Raw genomic sequence first — 17329 nt, 5'->3', positions numbered from 1 at the left:
GGCAGCGGCCGGGAACGAGGAGGTGGGGCTCAGGGTTTCCATCATTGTTTCCAGTCCCAGCTGCTACAGGGAGACTTCTCGTTAAAATTAAAACTCTAATAAAGAGTTTAACAAAATACAACTCCATTTTTGTTTCATCTGTTTGTTTTATATACAGGTACTTTTATGTTGAAAATAGTTGCCCAATACGGCATATAGCACATGGGCAGTAAATGCATATTAAAGATGAACTAAATAGAGTAGCACCCCTCTTTACTGATAGGTGATGTTGCCCTGGACTCATTTCTCAGACAAAATACCCTAAACAAAATGAGAAAACAAAACGAAATTTAACCTAATAGTGGCATTATCTTAATTAAAGGGAAAATAGTAGTATCCAGATTTGGGGCAGTAATATTTTAATTTTCGACATCTTCTCCCAGAGGAACATCAAAGATACCTTTTGGGAACATGATGAACTTCCCACAGCCAGCTCTCTGGAAAGTAGCTTCGAATATCTGCTTTCATTACTGGTAACAGGGTCTTTATGTCTAGGGGAAAATATATTTAGTTATAATTTATTTTAGTTATAGAAATCAATATAAATTCTGCTTGCAGGTGAAGTTTTAACTAAAACCATCCACCTATGACTTAGTTGTTTTCTCAAAGGTCAGTAAGGCACCGTCTTTAATGATTTCAAACGACGTTAGAACTGCAGAATGCATCTGCTAACGACACTGGCAGGACAGCGAAGACACGGCCGAGGACCGGTCTTTCTGAGATTGCACAAAACATCAGCAAGCCTAAAGAGTTATTTGCAATTTGGTGATTTTGGCAATTAGGTTTATATCAGAAAACATGGAAGCTTTCTGCGATCTCTGACTTAATTGGTAATTTGTATTTCCCTTAATAAAATGAATGGAATGTCTGCTTCCATCCAAGATGCATTAATAGGGGACTGTGGATTTACCACCAAGACTCAGAAACTTAGAAAACCAGATACAATATCAGAAACAACAGTTCCCAGACATCTGCATAAGCATCGAGGGCCTGGGATTCCTGAGAGGAGCTAGCTCCGTTCTCTCCAGTTCCCTACCTGGAGGCCACTCACAAGTCAGGGCAGGCAGAGGAGCCCTGCAGCCTGGTGGCCTTGAAGACTGGTGGCTCCACAGATGGGACTTGGGGGACCTTGGGGATGGAAAAGTGGGTGCCATGCAACTGAAGCCAACTGGAAGATATTAGTTGAAAAACTGGGCAGGGAAAAAAATGTGTGCACTCGATTGTTAGAATGGTGCTTGAATGAGTGAAGAATAGCATGGTTATGGTAAAATTATCCCAAATAGCATGGATTTTTTTTATTGCAATGTAACTTATGTCTATAGGATGTATCAGTGGAGACAGACAACACTCAAGATACACAGCTAAGCAAAACTGACCAGAAAGTGGGGATGCCATTTTGCTTTGGTTTCTTTTCTTTTCCTAAAGATGACGCATAAATGAAGATCTTAAAAGTTTTGAAAACATAGAAAGTTTTACAAATTCTAAAAAACATCGTTGGCTGAAACTGAAATAAGGCTTCTAAAACGTTTTGCTCAGTTTAGAAGTCTTTTGCTATACTTGGTCAGTGTAAACACAAACTTCATTTTCAATGGTCATAATATACCAGAACCATAGAATTTTAGTATTCAAGGGTATATTGGGGTTATGCAATCTAAGGCTCCTGCTTAAGGCTCATGGGGTAAATCATCATTCAAGCTTTGGGAATGAGTGGGCTTTAAATTTATACCAGATCAGGACCCAGGCTTTGTTGGGGAATATTATTTTAAGGTGTGTTACTTTTGTTTATGTTGCATTTGTTTAACTCTGTGAAGCTGTGTTACTTTGCCTGTCTGAAACACCTGATGGTCTAATAAAGAACTGAATAGCCAATAGCAAGGCAGGAGAAAGGATGGGTGGGGCTGGCAGGCAGAGAGGATAAAGAGGAGAAATCTGGGAGAAGAGAGATCTAGGAGTGAGAGAAGGAGGAGGACTTCAGGGGCCAGCCACCCAGCCACACCCAGCCACACCCAGCCACACCCAGCCACACAGCCAGACATGGAGTAAGAAGGAAAAAAATGGTATACAGAAACAGAAAGGTAAAAGTCCAGAGGCAAAAGGTAGATGGGATAAATTAAAGTTAAGAAACACTGGCAAGAAACAAGCCAAGCTAAAGCCGGGCATTTATAATTAAGAATAAGCCTCCATGTGTAATTTATTTGGGAGCTGGTTGGCGGGCTCCCAAAATGAAAAAACAAACAACAAGGCTTGACTGGGAACATACCACTCTAAATCCCCAGGAGTAAAGAAGTGTTTTGATATGTATGAGTCGTCCTTCCTACTTTCGATTTTTCCAAAGCAGCTAAGCTGTCTTCATTAGCAGCATTAATTTACACAAAACCCCCCGTATCAGATAGGATTCTGGCAGAAAACCTCATACTTACGCATCCTCCCCAACGGCATAGGTTTATGGAAGCTTTCTTGCCGGATCTTGTTTGCGATGGTACAGCACTCGTTGAAGGCCCTGACGCAGTTTGGGCCTACAGTGACCCGGGCAACTCGCTGTGCACAGGTTTCATGGTCATTACGCCGGGCGCCATCAAGACAGCATTTCCTTGGCACTCGGTGCTTGTATTTAGCAGCTGAAATGGTGACCCAAGCCTTTATCATGCACAATCATAACATCTCAGATTTAGAACTCCCAGGGGATATTTGTTTCTTAACTTCACATAACCCCTCACTACAGCAGCCACAGCTTCCTGACTGGCCAGCCTCTCCTAGGAACTTCTCCAGGGAGAATGTGACCTCAGCAGGTGCTGATCGGTGAAGGGCTTAGTTAGGGCTTCCCACAACTACGCCAAATACTAACTTTTGAAAGACTTCAAACACCTTTTGAGTAAAGCAAATGAAATATCCAAGAGACTTTGACATATTTGAAGATGGCTATTGTTATTATACAGTAACCATAGATCCTGCTTTTTCTAACACTTTTCTGACACAGTTTGTAGACCTTCACTAAGGGTATTATCTTTTCTTGTAAGTACTCTCATAGAAAAAGCATCAAAATTGATGAACTTGTCTAGATGACCCTTCCTAGTCCATGTTCTTTACATGTTTATGTGTAAATAATTTATTAAAACAAATAAGTAAAATTTTATTACCAAAAAGATGGTTAATTATTATAATAACCTTTTAAATAATTTTCAGTTTTTTAAAAAATATATTTAACAGTTAATAGCACTTAGAGCAGTGTTTCTTGACCTGTGAGTTGTGACCCCTTCACAGTTATCAGCTAAGACTATTGGAGAACACAAATATTTTCATTACAGCTCATAACAGTAGCAAAACTACAGTTCTGAAGTAGCAATGAAGATAGTTTTATGGTTGAGGGTCCCCACAACATGAGGAACTGTGTTAAAGGGTCGCAGCATTAGGAAGGTTGAGAATCACTGACTTAGATAATTTCTCTGTGACTTACAGGTTTTTCTGTGTAGCCCTGTAGGCTGGCCTCAAACTCAGAGATCCACCTGTCTCTGCCTCCCAAGTGCTGGGACTAAAGGTGTGCACCACCACACCTGGCTTAAATAATTTTCATTAGCTATGCTTTATAAAGATAATCATCTAAGTCAGTGGGTCCTCAACCTTCCTAATGCTGCGACCCTTTAACACAGTTCCTCATGTTGTGGTGACTCCCAACCATAAAATTACTGTCATTGCTACTTCATAACTGTAGCTTTGCTACTGTTATGAGTTGTAAAGAAAATATCTGTGTTTTCCAATAGTCTTAGGTGGTAACTGTAAAGTGGTCACAACTCACAGGTTGAGAAACATTGCTCTAAGTGCTACTAACTGTTAAATATATATTTAAAAAATAGGGTTCTTGTTAGTCATGGACTATGCCAGAATAAAATCAAAGAACATGATTTTAATTATTAGATGAAATTTGTAGAGAGGAAATACTATGACAAATAGAAGTCAGCTTTTTTAGTTTTTAGAGATAGAAATGACTTCTTTTTACTCCAAGTACTGGGTATTGAACCCAGGACCTGTGGATGTGGGCGAACTCTACACTGAGCTGTGTTTCCAGCTGTCATGATATAAGCAATAAAGACAGTCTCTGAGATTATAGCCAATGAAATACCAGCTTTATTTGGATTAAACCTTCTGAAGGGTGATCTAGACCTCTACACACCTCTTTTTTCACTCATTCTTTTGGAACTGGGGGAGGTTCTACAAGGTTTTCCTTTCAATATGATTGTAATGTTTCAGGAGCACAAGAGACTTAAGAGTACCTTGTTCTTGTATTGTCTGCTGTAGGAGCTCCAGGTCTCTTTTAGGCCTGAGAATTTCTTTACATGATTCATCTGTTTAGAAAAAGACAGAGACATAGAAAATAGAAAGAACATAAAATCAAAAAAATAAGTTTCATGGAAGTATCTGAAACACCCCCAGGGATTTATTTAACAAGTCTGCACCACGAGCCTGATTCAGATTAGGCTTCCTCGAATGGTATTGCACTTGGCCCTCTGCATATATGTGTGATTGTGTAGTTTGGTGTTCTTGTGGGACTCCTAACAGTTGGAGTAGGGGTGTCTCTGACTCCTTTGCCGGCTCTTGGGGCCCTTTTCCTCCTACTGACTGCCTTGCCCAACCTTGATATGAGGGTTTGTGGCTAATCTTATTGCATCTTGCTATGCTGGGTTTGGGTGATACCACATGGAGGCCTGCTCTTTTCTGAAGGAAAGTGGAGTAACAGTGGATCTGGAGGGAGGCGAGGTGGAAGGGAGAATTCTGAGGAGCAGAGAGAGGGGATGCTATAGTCAGGATGTATTTTATGAGAAAAGAATAAATTAAAAAAAAACTAGATTAGGCTCTGTGTGTTATACCTTTGAATATGACATGATTCATCAAAGATATAGTATCATGTAATCTGGTTTGTTTTATGATCTTGGTTTTGAATATGACTGCTTTTTGGATCCATTGATTACATTTAGCAGGAGCTAGATTTCTGTTGCATTACCTTTTTCTCTTCTAATTTTGTTAAATGTTTATTTACTTGTTTGTGTGTATGTGTGTGTGTGTGTGCACACGTGTGCATGTGGAGGTCAGAGGACAACTTGCAGCAGCTGCTTCTCTCCTTCCACAGTGTGGGTTCCAAAGACCGAAGTCAGGTCATTAGGATTTGCAAACACTGGTACCCACTGTGCCACCTTGCTGGCCCCTATTTCTTTTGTTTTTTGAGCTATATTATTTTAAATATGAGGATGAATATCATGGTACCAACTAGAATTGTGAACATTTTAAAACCACAGAATGAAGGTCATTGCCATATGATGTCTGCTATTAAAGAGCTCATGGCACCAGAGGTGAGTCAAGACATATAGGTATAAGGGCATGCAATTGTGTGGTTTAATAGTTACAACATAACAGGACCATAGAAGTCAATGGTAAATTGGATTGTGTAACCTGAGGGCTCTTCACACATAGAGTATAAACAGAAGTAGTTTCTATAAAATCCTCTGCAGTAATGGAGGAGGCCATGGCTAATTCTGTACAGAGAAGGGACCCTGCAGTGAAGTGATTTATTTGCTTTTGATACAGGGCTGGCCTCAAACTCAGTACCCCTGCCTCAGCCTCCTGAGTGGCTGGGGTTTGCAGATAGCATCATGGCACCCGGAGGTAATTCTTTTTTTTTTTTTTTTTTTTGGTTTTTCGAGACAGGGTTTCTCTGTGTAGCTTTGCGCCTTTCCTGGAGCTCACTTGGTAGCCCAGGCTGGCCTCGAACTCACAGAGATCCGCCTGACTCTGCCTCCCAAGTGCTGGGATTAAAGGCGTGCGCCACCAACGCCTGGCTCCGGAGGTAATTCTTATTCAAGCTTAAACAGGCTTATAAGGAGAAGACAATCTCCAAGGAAGAGCAGGGTGAGAAAGAGTTGGAAAGGCCAGTGAGAAAATCGTGGGAGGCTTTGAGTACTACACTAAAGAAGTTGTATTTTACCTTGAAAGCCAACAAAACACCTTGCTGGCAGCCAGTGGCCATGTCAGAGGAGCAGCAGGTGGCAATTGAAGTTCGGGTGTCAGCCCACCAGAAGAAGAACTCTCTGATGGGTATGTCTCCCTTAAGAAAGGCTTGGGAGAATAAAGACTCCAGAATGCATTGTGCTTCTGTTGTGTCCCTGCATGCTTGCTGCTACTATGTATATGGTGTGGGGAGTCCCCCACTACCTGTATTGTAGTGTGTCTATCTCATGAATACATCTCGATCTACTGGGTATTTATGTCTGTGGATTGTCAAGAAGATAGGTACTCCTTAAAGCTGTATTGTCTAATTGACACAGAGTTTTCATGAATAAAAGTATTACTGGGATATGTTTCATAACTAAGGCGTATTATTCCATGAGGCCTGTGAGACACTTAGGACCTGCTTTAGATCACAGCTCAGCTTTATGATTTAGGAAAACATTTGTGTCCAGGAGACAGGCTGGCTCAAATTCCTTCAATCTTTATGCTGAGTTATGAAGTCACAGGTTTCTGTACATCAATAGGAGAAACAAAGCTTCAAAAGAGCTTTAGATTAGACCAGGTGCCTTGCTAATGGGTGTTTAGATAAATGTTTCCAATTTTTAAGGACACATAGCTGTACTGCCTGGCTAGGTTGTAAATACAAAGACAGCCCAATTATCACTAGCTGGCAAATGATTAATTCCTTGCACCCATTCCTGACTTCAATTTGTGAAAATATATTCTGACTAGCTAAGGCTAAGGGAGATAATTTGACTCTGTAGCCCCATGTGGGCAGCACATGTTCTTGGATAATGAGAATTCTTATACTGCCTGAAAAAGTTGGTTGGGATATATAAACTGTAAGAAGACATGAGGGAGCCAGAGCAACAAGAGAGCAGCCTGATGAGAACAAGATGAGAGAATAAAGAAATGAACCATCAAGAGAGACTGCGAGATGATTTTCCCTAACCCCCTCAGATAAAAAGCCTCGGTTTGTGCTGTGCTGTGGACTCTCCCTTTGAGCCCTGTCTGCAGCCTGGAAGCTGTTTTTTTGTTTTTTTGGTTTTTTTTTTGGTTTTTCGAGACAGGGTTTCTCTGTGTAGCTTTGTGCCTTTCCTGGAACTCACTCTGTAGACCAGGCTGGCCTCGAACTCACAGAGATCCACCTGCCTCTGCCTCCTGAGTGCTGGGATTAAGGGTGTGCACCACCACTGCCCAGCTTGGAAGCTGGTTCTTAATGGGCTGTGATAACAACTTAAATTTGTGTGTGTGTGTGTGTGTGTGTGTGTGTGTGTGTGTGTGTGTATACCATGTGAGCATGTACATGTGCATGCTGGTGTGTGTGAAGCTGCATGTGGAGGTCAAAGGTCAATGTCAGCTGTTTTCTTCCATTACTTTCCACCTTTATGTATGTATGTATGCATTTGATACCTCTGTATATTTTGCCTGCATGTATGTATGTATGTGTACTGTGTGCTGTGGGATGTTCTGTATGTCCTGTGGGAGCCCTTCTTGGGTTCTTTGTGGCGTTACCCAGCAGGTCCGCATAGAGGATGATTAGGACCATGGGCCTGAGTGCAGGTGTCTGAGATGGTCTGCACTTGGCTGTGCTGGGGGATGGTCTGTATGTCAAGTTGTTCTGATTGATCAATAAATAAAACCTGATCGGCTGTGGCTAGGCAGGAAGGATAGGCGGGACTAACAGAGAGGAGAAATAAAAGGACAGGAAGGCAGAAGGACTGACTGCCAGATGCCGCCATGACCAGCAGCATGTGAATATGCCGGTGGGCCACCAGCCACGTGGCAAGGTATAGATTTATGGAAATGGACTAATTTAAGCTATAAGCACAGTTAGCAAGAAGCCTGCCACGGCCATACAGTTTGTAAGCAATATAAGTCTCTGTGTTTACTTGGTTGGGTCTGAGCGGCTGTGGGACTGGCGGGTGACAGAGATTTGTCCTGACTGTGGGCAAGGCAGGAAAACTCTAGCTACAACTGTGTGCATGCTTGGTGCCTGTAGAGACCAGGAAAGGACATCAGGTTCCCTGGAACTGGGGTAGCAGATGATTGTGCTGCCATATGGGTGCTGGGAATTGAACCCAGGTCCTCTGAAAAAGCAGCCAGTGCTCTTAACCATTGAACCATCTCTCCAGCTTCCACCTTACTTTTTGAGATAGGGTCTCACAGAACTTGGAGCTCTCTGGTCGGCTAGACGGGCTGGCTGGTGTGCTCTAGGGGTCTGCTCATCTGCTCCTTCCCAGATACAAGCCCACGATGAATGGCTTAAGGAGGCTTGCAGACTACTCTCAGCAGTCTTAGGTAAAAGTGAGGCTGGAGGTACATCTCAGTAATAAAAATGCTGAGTGTTTTACCATGGTGTTGGGAGTCATCTGCATTTGCGTTGGTGAGAAACGTGAGTCCGGCTAGATTGAATACATCTGCATTGTTCCGGCCGCCTCCTGCCCCACAGCCCAGATCACTCTTATCAAAAGCTTGAAACACCTGTCCAGAAAGGCGAAACACTCAGCTTATTCCTCCAAAGGAGTGAAGGAATTAGTGATTACGCAACGTCAACAAATCTGTGAAATCGTGTGAATCATGGGGCACCCTTAATGACCAAAGACCACATTTCTCAACTCATTCCTTCAGGTGTATTTATAAAAACCTTCCTATTTAAAATCAACCAAGAATGAAGACTTAAGCAACTAGCATTGATGAGGAGAATCTTAGGAATTGTCCCAGAGCATATACTATATAGAATGCATGAATATATATGGAGTATATATACATATATACATATATACTCACATAAATCTGTGGAAAATATGAGGGAATGGACTAACAGAAAGCATTGATTCTTGTTTTAGGGAAAAACTCTGGATTCTAAGTGGGAAAACACTAGGTGGTTTATTCTGGCTTTAATTTTGACTCAAGAAATGTCCTTTCTTCTCTAAATGTTTTTAACTTCATAGTTTCTTGGTTCTTTCTGCCTCCCCAAAGAAACCAAAACCTAGATAATATCTGAATGTGGTGAACTAGATGGGAACCTGTGGAACCTGGACATTTCCAAATTTGCCTGCAGTGCGGATTTATGTGAGAATTCAAACAAGCACGCAAACGAACTCAGCGATTTCCTGGTTTCTTCCCAGAGTTCTGGTGTGCTTCTCTGTGCTGACCTCCCCTGACCCACTGACCCACATCCTCAAACTCTCAAGTGATGAGTCCAGCTGCTCCCAAAGTCCCCGCTACTCCCATAGCCCCGGCTGTTCCCATAGTCCCGGCTGCTCCCATAGTCCCGGCTGCTCCCTTAGTCCCGGCTGCTCCCTTAGTCCCGGCTGCTCCCATAGTCCCGACTGCTCCCTTAGTCCCGGCTGCTCCCTTAGTCCCGGCTGCTCCCTTAGTCCCGGCTGCTCCCTTAGTCCCGGCTGCTCCCTTAGTCCCGGCTGCTCCCTTAGTCCCGGCTGCTCCCTTAGTTCCGGCTGCTCTCATAGTTCTGGCTGCTCCCATAGTCCCGGCTGCTCCCATAGTCCCGGCTACTCCCATAGTCCCGGCTGCTCCCATAGTCCCGGCTGCTCCCATAGTCCCGGCTGCTCCCATAGTCCCGGCTGCTCCCATAGTCCTGGCTGCTCCCATAGTCCTGGCTGCTCCCTTAGTCCTGGCTGCTCTCATAGTCCCGGCTGCTCCCTTAGTCCTGGCTGCTCCCTTAGTTCCGGCTGCTCCCATAGTCTCAGCTGCATGTGGCTCTTGCGTCTATATTTGGAGGAGCCAAAAGGATAGCTGACCTGTGCTTTAGGGACAATTATGAGGACAGCTTTATAAGAACTCTGCTGAGTGTAGAAAAGCAGGCCAGGGCTCCTTTAACTCCCCCCACAACCTGCCCCAGGTGGCCACACTTTGTACCACACCAAACCACCCCTCACCCCCCACCCCCGGTCACCCCGCAAGTGGACTTAACTCTTTGCATGGGTCTTTTGGCTCTTTGCTGGACTCCATACACAGCACTGTCCACTGCTGCTAGTGCGACCCATGAGTCTGCTTTGGTCACCATATCCAGGGACACAGTTTGGCCTGGAGAATAGATGTCTGCATCTGGAGACAGATGAACCTAAAAAATAAGATCATTTGTATCTGATAAAACCAATCAAAAGCAACTGCTTTGGCTCGCCTCCTTCACCCACAAAGAGGATCATGCTGCAACGTGGAGGCTGCGACGTGTCTCACCTGGAGCTGGTTGCCACACTTCTCTTCAATGTTTATCCAGACTGAGTCAGCCACCAATTCTGCCGTCTGCTCTCCTGTGACAATGTAATAGACCAGGAGTCGGGCTGAAGGAACCATGTTCTGTGTCACTGGGATGTTTATGCTTTGATAAGTTGAATGGAGAAGTTTCTCTTTTGTGCCATACTGTACAATTTTGCCCTTGGATAAAATCTGAAATTACATGGCAACAGCAACAATTAAAAAAAAAAAAAAAACAACCAGAAATGGAACCTGTGCTCCAGGATGCAGTTTGGAGCTGGAGCAAAAATTACATTGAAAGAGAGGAAAATTAGCCCATGTGTTCCTACTGTGTGCGGGGTGTTTCGCGTTGACTAAACCTCTTTAATTCTCACAACACAGCGGTGAAACAGGGATATTCATCTCCACGGAAGACGCTGAGGCTCGAGAGGTGAAGCGCTTGGCTCACAAGGCTGAGGACCAGAGTTCAAACCCAGAGTCCACGTAAATGTGGGTGTAGTTGCCAGGGATCCTAGCACTCAGGGCTAAACAGGATCCCTGGGTGCAAAGTGGGTAGTAAGATAAGCTGGTCAATAAGTTCTGGGTTCAGGGGGACCCCGATAAACAGAGAGGAGAGTGATGGAGGAGGGTACTTGTCAGCTTCACGCTTTCACATGTATACACACATACACATGCATCTGCACACATGCTCTCATGCACATGTGAACTCTCACACACACATACACATGCATCTGCACACATGCTCTCATGCACATGTGAACACACACACACACACACACACACACACACACACACACACACCACTGAGACTCAGGAGCCAGCTATGAGTGCCATACTGATTTTAGTTCAGAACCACATAACAGGAAATTAGCTCTATCTGAAACTAGGCCTGCTTGAAATCTTAAGCTTACTAAAACCTCCTTTTCTTGTTGACGTAAAAAAAAAACAAAACCCAAAAGTTGAGTAAGTAGAGTGCATTGTTGGAAAAATCACCACCTGTTTGCCCTGGGGCACTGGACAAAGTCGTCCATCTCCTTAGCAACTGGTAGGCATGTTTTGACCCTTCTTTCTGAGACTGTACCAGCTTAGCTAATGCATCTAGAAACAGGATAATGTGACTCAGTTCTTACCAGTAGGACCTGGGTTCTCTGTCATGTCAGTGAAACACACATACTTGAATTAGGTATAGATAAGTAATCGTTGGCTGTGCAATGGAATGAGGCGGCATAATGAGATCATCTGTCTTGGATGGAATCACTGGATAGGAAACCAGGACTCCTCAGTTCAAATCACAATCTTTTAACTTCGTGGGTGTTTTGTCTGGTCACCTCTCTGTCTCCCTTTGAAATCATCATGAGATTCATGCCCTGCCTCGGTGTTTTGAAAAGCTGTAGGTGATGTGTTTGATCATGCTTGGGAATACAAATGTGAAAGTCATTACCATACTTGTCCGTCAAAAGGACAATGTTCTGGGTTGGGGATTGGGTGGGGATCTCTCATCATTGTACTTACCAAGTAATTATAGTGAGTTATTTTGTCAATATATGGACTCTTGGGGGTAACAATAATATTCAGAAATTCTCCCACAAGCATGGGCTTGTAGTTTTCAGTCCAAGCAATATAAATGTAACTTTGGCTGAGAGATGAGTATGCGATTGCTTGATACTCTTTGCTGGCTTGATATTCTTCTGGAAGTTCCGAGGCATCAGTTTTAACCTGGAAAGGAAAATTTCGAAAGCCCACATGGACTGTGTGTAAGTTTCTGTAAAATATATTTTTTAAATCTTTTGATTTTTCAGATTCTTAAATTTCCCTGTGCCGGTTGCTAAAGGGAAGAAACATCTAGATTATTCCAGTGTTTGTATAGTTGGGGTATCAAGTAACTTTAGGAAGTCTATGGAAAATACTGAGGGGAGGGTGGGCTGTGTGGAAGAGCCAGATGAAGCCAAGAGAAGGTCGTTCCAAAACAGGAATGGGCGCATTTCCTGAAATAGCCTGATGAACTGGAGACTTCTAGGGGAGGAGATGATCTGGAGGAAGACAGAGAGGCAGCTGTAACTCGCCTGGACTGGAGTACAGGAGTTACGAATGCATATCATAGTGGCTGTCTGACCCAGTTTCAGAGGGAAGCCGAAACACCGAGTGCTCATAACCTCAGGGGGCAGCGATACCCGCTTTCAGGCAGGGGGAGGGTTCCTAGCCCATGCGCTGGGGTTATCCTAACAAGGCTCCAGAGATGCCAGTGAACATAAGCTTCAGCCCATGACCCCCAGTTATCAGCCCACTCGGGTCTTATCTAGGAACTTAAGCACATTTACTGGGAGAGAAGACAGTGAAATGAGCTCTAATTTGAGTAGTTAATGTCCAGGGAGAAGAGGGACTTTCACATCTGACCCCCAGTGACCCTGGGAAGATAAAATACATGTGTGGTGGAAGAGTTTTTTCTGATCATTGGTCTCCACTGTTGTGTCTACACTGACTCTTCTGAATGCTGATGTAATCTTTTGGGTATAAAGGGAAATAGTTAATTTCCACCCCCCCCCCACAAAAAAAAATCGACAGCCTCCCCCTTCCACCTCCCAGGACCATTCACACTACATTAGCAAATTGTTTCGGATACTCCTTTCATTTTGGGTGAAAAACTATGGAATTATTCTCTGGACTCATGGATAAAAATCAGCCACGTGTGGTCTGAACACCAGCCAAACCACACAGTCAGAAGCACACACTGTGCTGGGAAATACAGCAAGAACATTTAGCTCACGAGAAACTTGAGTGCGGTCACTTCAGATGGCAGATTCACTACAAACGAAGCTGCTCCGTCGGCGGCACGAGTGTAGCTTCTCTGGGGCTCCAGGTCCGATGTCTCTTGATTCACATCGACTGTCTGAGCCGTCAGAATTACTGGGACCTCTCCTACCAACTGCTCAAGTGAATCCTTAACCTGGACCTGTGTGCCAGAACAATTCCATCGTGTCTCAAATCAGAACAACTCTGAAATGGCCTTTGCTGCTCTCCGCCTCCTTCAGCCCCACCTACCTGGATGGAAAATGGAATCCCAGGCTTCAGGAAGAGAGGAGTGGCAACCAAATTCAGCGTGTAGGGAAAGAGGACATATTTGATGCCAGGGACTTCCGCCTCTTCTGAAAATCCACCTACAAAGGCGGCAGGTGCTGTGTTAAAGTTTCAGGAGAGCTGATGGTGGTCTGTAGGACGCCTGACTGGTCTGTGTGCCACAGACTTATTCATCCCCTCAACCCATTCCTGCCTTCATTCACTGGCCAACTGTAACTGGGCTGCGCTTCCTGAATGCAGACAAGAAGCAGGGCCTTCTGAAGCCTATGTAGGCAGCTCCCTGTAAGATGTCCAGACTGGGGGATTTGAAGGACAATAGCGCCTTTCAGCAGTGGCTGGAGGTTCAGTTGAATGTGTTCAAAGAAGCAAGGGAGACAGCGGGAACCCAGCGGATGAGCCTCAACAGGTGGAGAGAGTGGAGAAGAACCAGACACCTGGATACTGAGAAAAGCCTACTTGAAGAGCACAATAGGACTACCCTGCAGCTTAAAATGAAATAATATTAAGGATAATACAAACCCTCTAGTTTCCTCAGCCTGCTTTCTAGCGTTCTATCCCTACCTCTCCCTTGCAGCCAGACCAGACACTGTGGTCCTCGAGGAGCAGGCTTTACTCCCTGCCCTTCTCTCTCTGGAGTCTCCATGGAGGGAGGGAACCCTGTCCTACCCCGTCTACCACCAACTCCCACCTTTTCTTCAAGACTAGTCATCTTTATGACTGTTGCTGGTTACAGTACAATCATCCGGAAGCCTGCCTCCTTATGAAAGGACCAAGCAGATGCCATAACAGTATGCTCAGTCTTCTCTCAGAGATCAGGCCTCCATTTCAGTTTCCTGAGACTTGAGCAAGCAGTTTCTGGGAGGGCCATGAACAAAAGACATAGTGCTTGCAGTATGTCTTTCTGCTCGTACTCTGACTGCTCAAGGTTCAGTCAATTGTCTACTGTCTGGGACCCCTCACCAACTTAGAGCTACGTGCATGAGTCAGGGACAGAGCCTGGGCCACTGAGTCAGCCCCCACAGTCAGTACTGTGAGGCCTGCCAGCCTCCATGGCAGCATGGAGTCAAGGACAAAGCCTGGGACTTGTTCAGGCCTGTCCCCAAATGGATAACTGTAACTCCTGACTAACCCTAGCCAATGAAATGTTACTAACATGATTGCCACTCGCATAAACCAATCCTGAGTCTGTTCCTATGAAGTCTGTAGACCCCAGGCCCCTCCTTACTTTAAAAACCCCGCCCCATTGCTGCTGGGGTCTCTCCTGCTCTGCTGCTGTGTCAGAGGGACTGAGAGTCCTGAGTTAACGTGCAATAAAAAGCCTCTTTGCTTTTGCATTGGATTTGGTCTCTTGGTGGTCTCTGGGGGACTCTGGGTACAACACTTACAGGCCAGTAGCATGGGACTCTTTGCTTAGAGCACATGCGGGATTCTTGTGCAGGTCCCTGGTTAACTGCCTTTTTGCACATCTGATACTAATTTTAAGCCACTTGTGTGTGGCATTGACACTTATCTCATGTGTGATCCTGTACATTTATAAACACCTTTTGAATACCTCATTACTATTGCTTAAATTGAGTTTATTTGAAACAAATTGAGGAACAAATGTGAGGAGGACACATTACTATCATGTTGAAAACAAAAGCCACGTTATAGAGTAAGATGTCACCAGCATCCTTAGCAGCTCCGGGGCCTCCAGCAATGCATGGAATTCAATAACCTAATTATTTCAACTCTCTATTCTGCTTCCAGAGAAGGACAAATTTCAGTGGGTGAAGGGTGCCTTAGGAATCACTGAAGATTATTATTTTAAAGAAAAAAGATTTAGTCTGGTTAAATTACTTATTCAGAGTCAGTTGGGGCTTTGATATGAACCTGAAATATAAACCACAGTAGGTATAAACACACACTGGAAGACAGTTAGACTCTGCTTGTGGTAGTAATTAATAGCTATTAAAAGCCATGAGAGCCAAGGTGTAAGGACACATGCTGGCAATCCCAGCACATAGGAGACCGAGACGGTAGGATTGCTGGAGGTTTGAGGCTAGCCTGTGCTACGGAGTGACAGCCTGTCCCAGAACAACAACCACTGGAGGGGATTTGAGAGCCACAGGTCATAAGTAAATTAAACATGCTAAAGACATGGAAGGATGACGCTGTGAAGAAGAAGCTGGGAGAGGAGTGGGAAAACTAGCGCTCCAGGGGCGTCAGGTGTGTGACCGGCTCTCTTTAGGTGCTCTATGGGAAATGGCTGTTTGAGCGTCAGCATAACCATGTGAGATCAATACTGTGACTATACAGGCAGTGCAGGGAAGGAGACCAGGATGACGATGATGACGACGATGGTGATTCGCACTTACTCCGTACCTTAGCAAACAGTTTTACACATATAACTCATTTTATTTTGGCTCTAGGAAGGTGAGACAGGTGCCAGATGCACAAGTAAAATGGCTGTAGAGCTACTGGCACATGTCAGTCTGCCTTTGTGCTGCTGCTGACAGGGAGTCCGGGCCTGCAGCAGAGCAGAGCACTATCCATTTCTAATGGCATAGAAAGGAAAGGTAGAATTTAACTATGAAAGAAAATAAAATACAGAGGAACCTTAGAGATCACTTACACCACTGATATGATGTCTAAATCTATACCAAAAGAGTGTTGTACACACACACACCCAAAAGAATGTTGTACACACACACACACACACACACACACACACACACACACACACACACTCACGCACGCACGCACACACTTACCGGAAGTTTCTGTGACCGTTACAGCAATATAAAGGTACTTGTCATTTAGCTCTTCTAGACTCTCGTAGGACAGTTCTTTAACCGCTGTTTCAGAATCAAATGTGACATGAGCAACTCCATTGACCAGCTTTTCAAAAGGAGCAAAAGGAAGAGTCAAAATAGTGAATGTAGAAGGAAAACTTCCAAGTCTGCTTTTGCTAGCCTCTAAATTGAAGGCAAATTACAGAAGCCACATATTATTGTCACAAGTAGAATGAGTGACTGAACCCACAGTGACAGCCAGAATGCTGTTTTCTAATGAGTTTGTGCAGAATTATAGATGTGGAAGGGTTTTGGCCACATGGTCTTTTGGGTACCAGTTGATAATATAGTATGCAATATGTAAAGAAACGTGAGGTTTGTTTTTATCGTATTATTTATTTATTTATTAATTATATTATTGAATTATGAAAAAATATTATTTTTCTTATGTTTTGTTTTTTATTTTGTCCTTATTTGAAAATGGTTTGACCTGGAAGCAGGCATTTTTGTCTGATTTAGCTTGGTTGATTGATGCTGGGGATTGAACCTAGAACCTTATGCGTGATAAGCATGTGCTTTATCATTGAGCTACATCCCTTGTCTTTATTTCCTTCAAGTCTCAGTGCCTAAAGTAGAATCTTGATTTTAAAGATTCTTAATTTACATATTGAATAAATAAGACCATCTTTTCAAAAACAGAAGCTAAATGTTTGATCATGCAAAATGCAAAGTGAATGAGTGTTAAAATGTATACAGAAGAGACAAGACCTCAGGTCGTCTGTGTGTGTGCAGAGAACATTAAATAAGAGAAAAGGGATGAGGCTTGGTCTCAGTTCCTGTAACCGTCAGCCCTTAACCCTGGACAGATCTCACCCATATCTACACATCGTGTGGGTGCCATATTGAAAGATCACATCGTGTGGGTCCTGTGCACTGAAGGGGCAACCCTGCCTCCAGCTGCTCAATGTCAGAAAGCAGCCTCAGTTTTGAACAATCAAAAATGATTCTGGGCATTGTTAAACGTCCCATTGGGTTAAATGCCCCGCCCCCCCTCAGTTGAAAGCCACACTGAAGAAAGCATAAAATATGCTTTAATGAGACCTGAGGCCTGGGAGTGACGAACCTGCCTGACTCCATTTTGAAGGCAGGAGCCATTCTGCGGTGTTTTTAAAAATAAGTTTCTATTACTGGGAGAGTTGAGCTGCTCTGTTTCCTGGAACCTG

At 44.0% G+C, this 17329-nt stretch overlaps 1 protein-coding gene across 1 annotated transcript in view; it reads right to left on the bottom strand.

The window, feature by feature from the left end:
• Positions 1-17329, bottom strand: part of C5 (complement C5) — a 110478-nt gene that overhangs the window by 67328 nt on the left and 25821 nt on the right. Inside the window, exons 9-18 of the mRNA XM_006988736.4 lie at positions 16086-16212; positions 13297-13412; positions 13022-13207; positions 11770-11973; positions 10240-10449; positions 9974-10123; positions 8391-8520; positions 4308-4379; positions 2460-2657; positions 440-530 (exon numbers count right to left, since the gene is read on the bottom strand). Coding sequence (XP_006988798.1) covers positions 440-530; positions 2460-2657; positions 4308-4379; positions 8391-8520; positions 9974-10123; positions 10240-10449; positions 11770-11973; positions 13022-13207; positions 13297-13412; positions 16086-16212 — 1484 coding nt within the window. The remainder of the gene's footprint in view (positions 1-439; positions 531-2459; positions 2658-4307; positions 4380-8390; positions 8521-9973; positions 10124-10239; positions 10450-11769; positions 11974-13021; positions 13208-13296; positions 13413-16085; positions 16213-17329) is intronic.

This window comes from Peromyscus maniculatus, chromosome 4, assembly GCF_049852395.1.
Source record: "Peromyscus maniculatus bairdii isolate BWxNUB_F1_BW_parent chromosome 4, HU_Pman_BW_mat_3.1, whole genome shotgun sequence".
NCBI lineage: Eukaryota > Metazoa > Chordata > Mammalia > Rodentia > Cricetidae > Peromyscus > Peromyscus maniculatus.
This window is presented reverse-complemented; position numbering and strand designations above follow the sequence as displayed.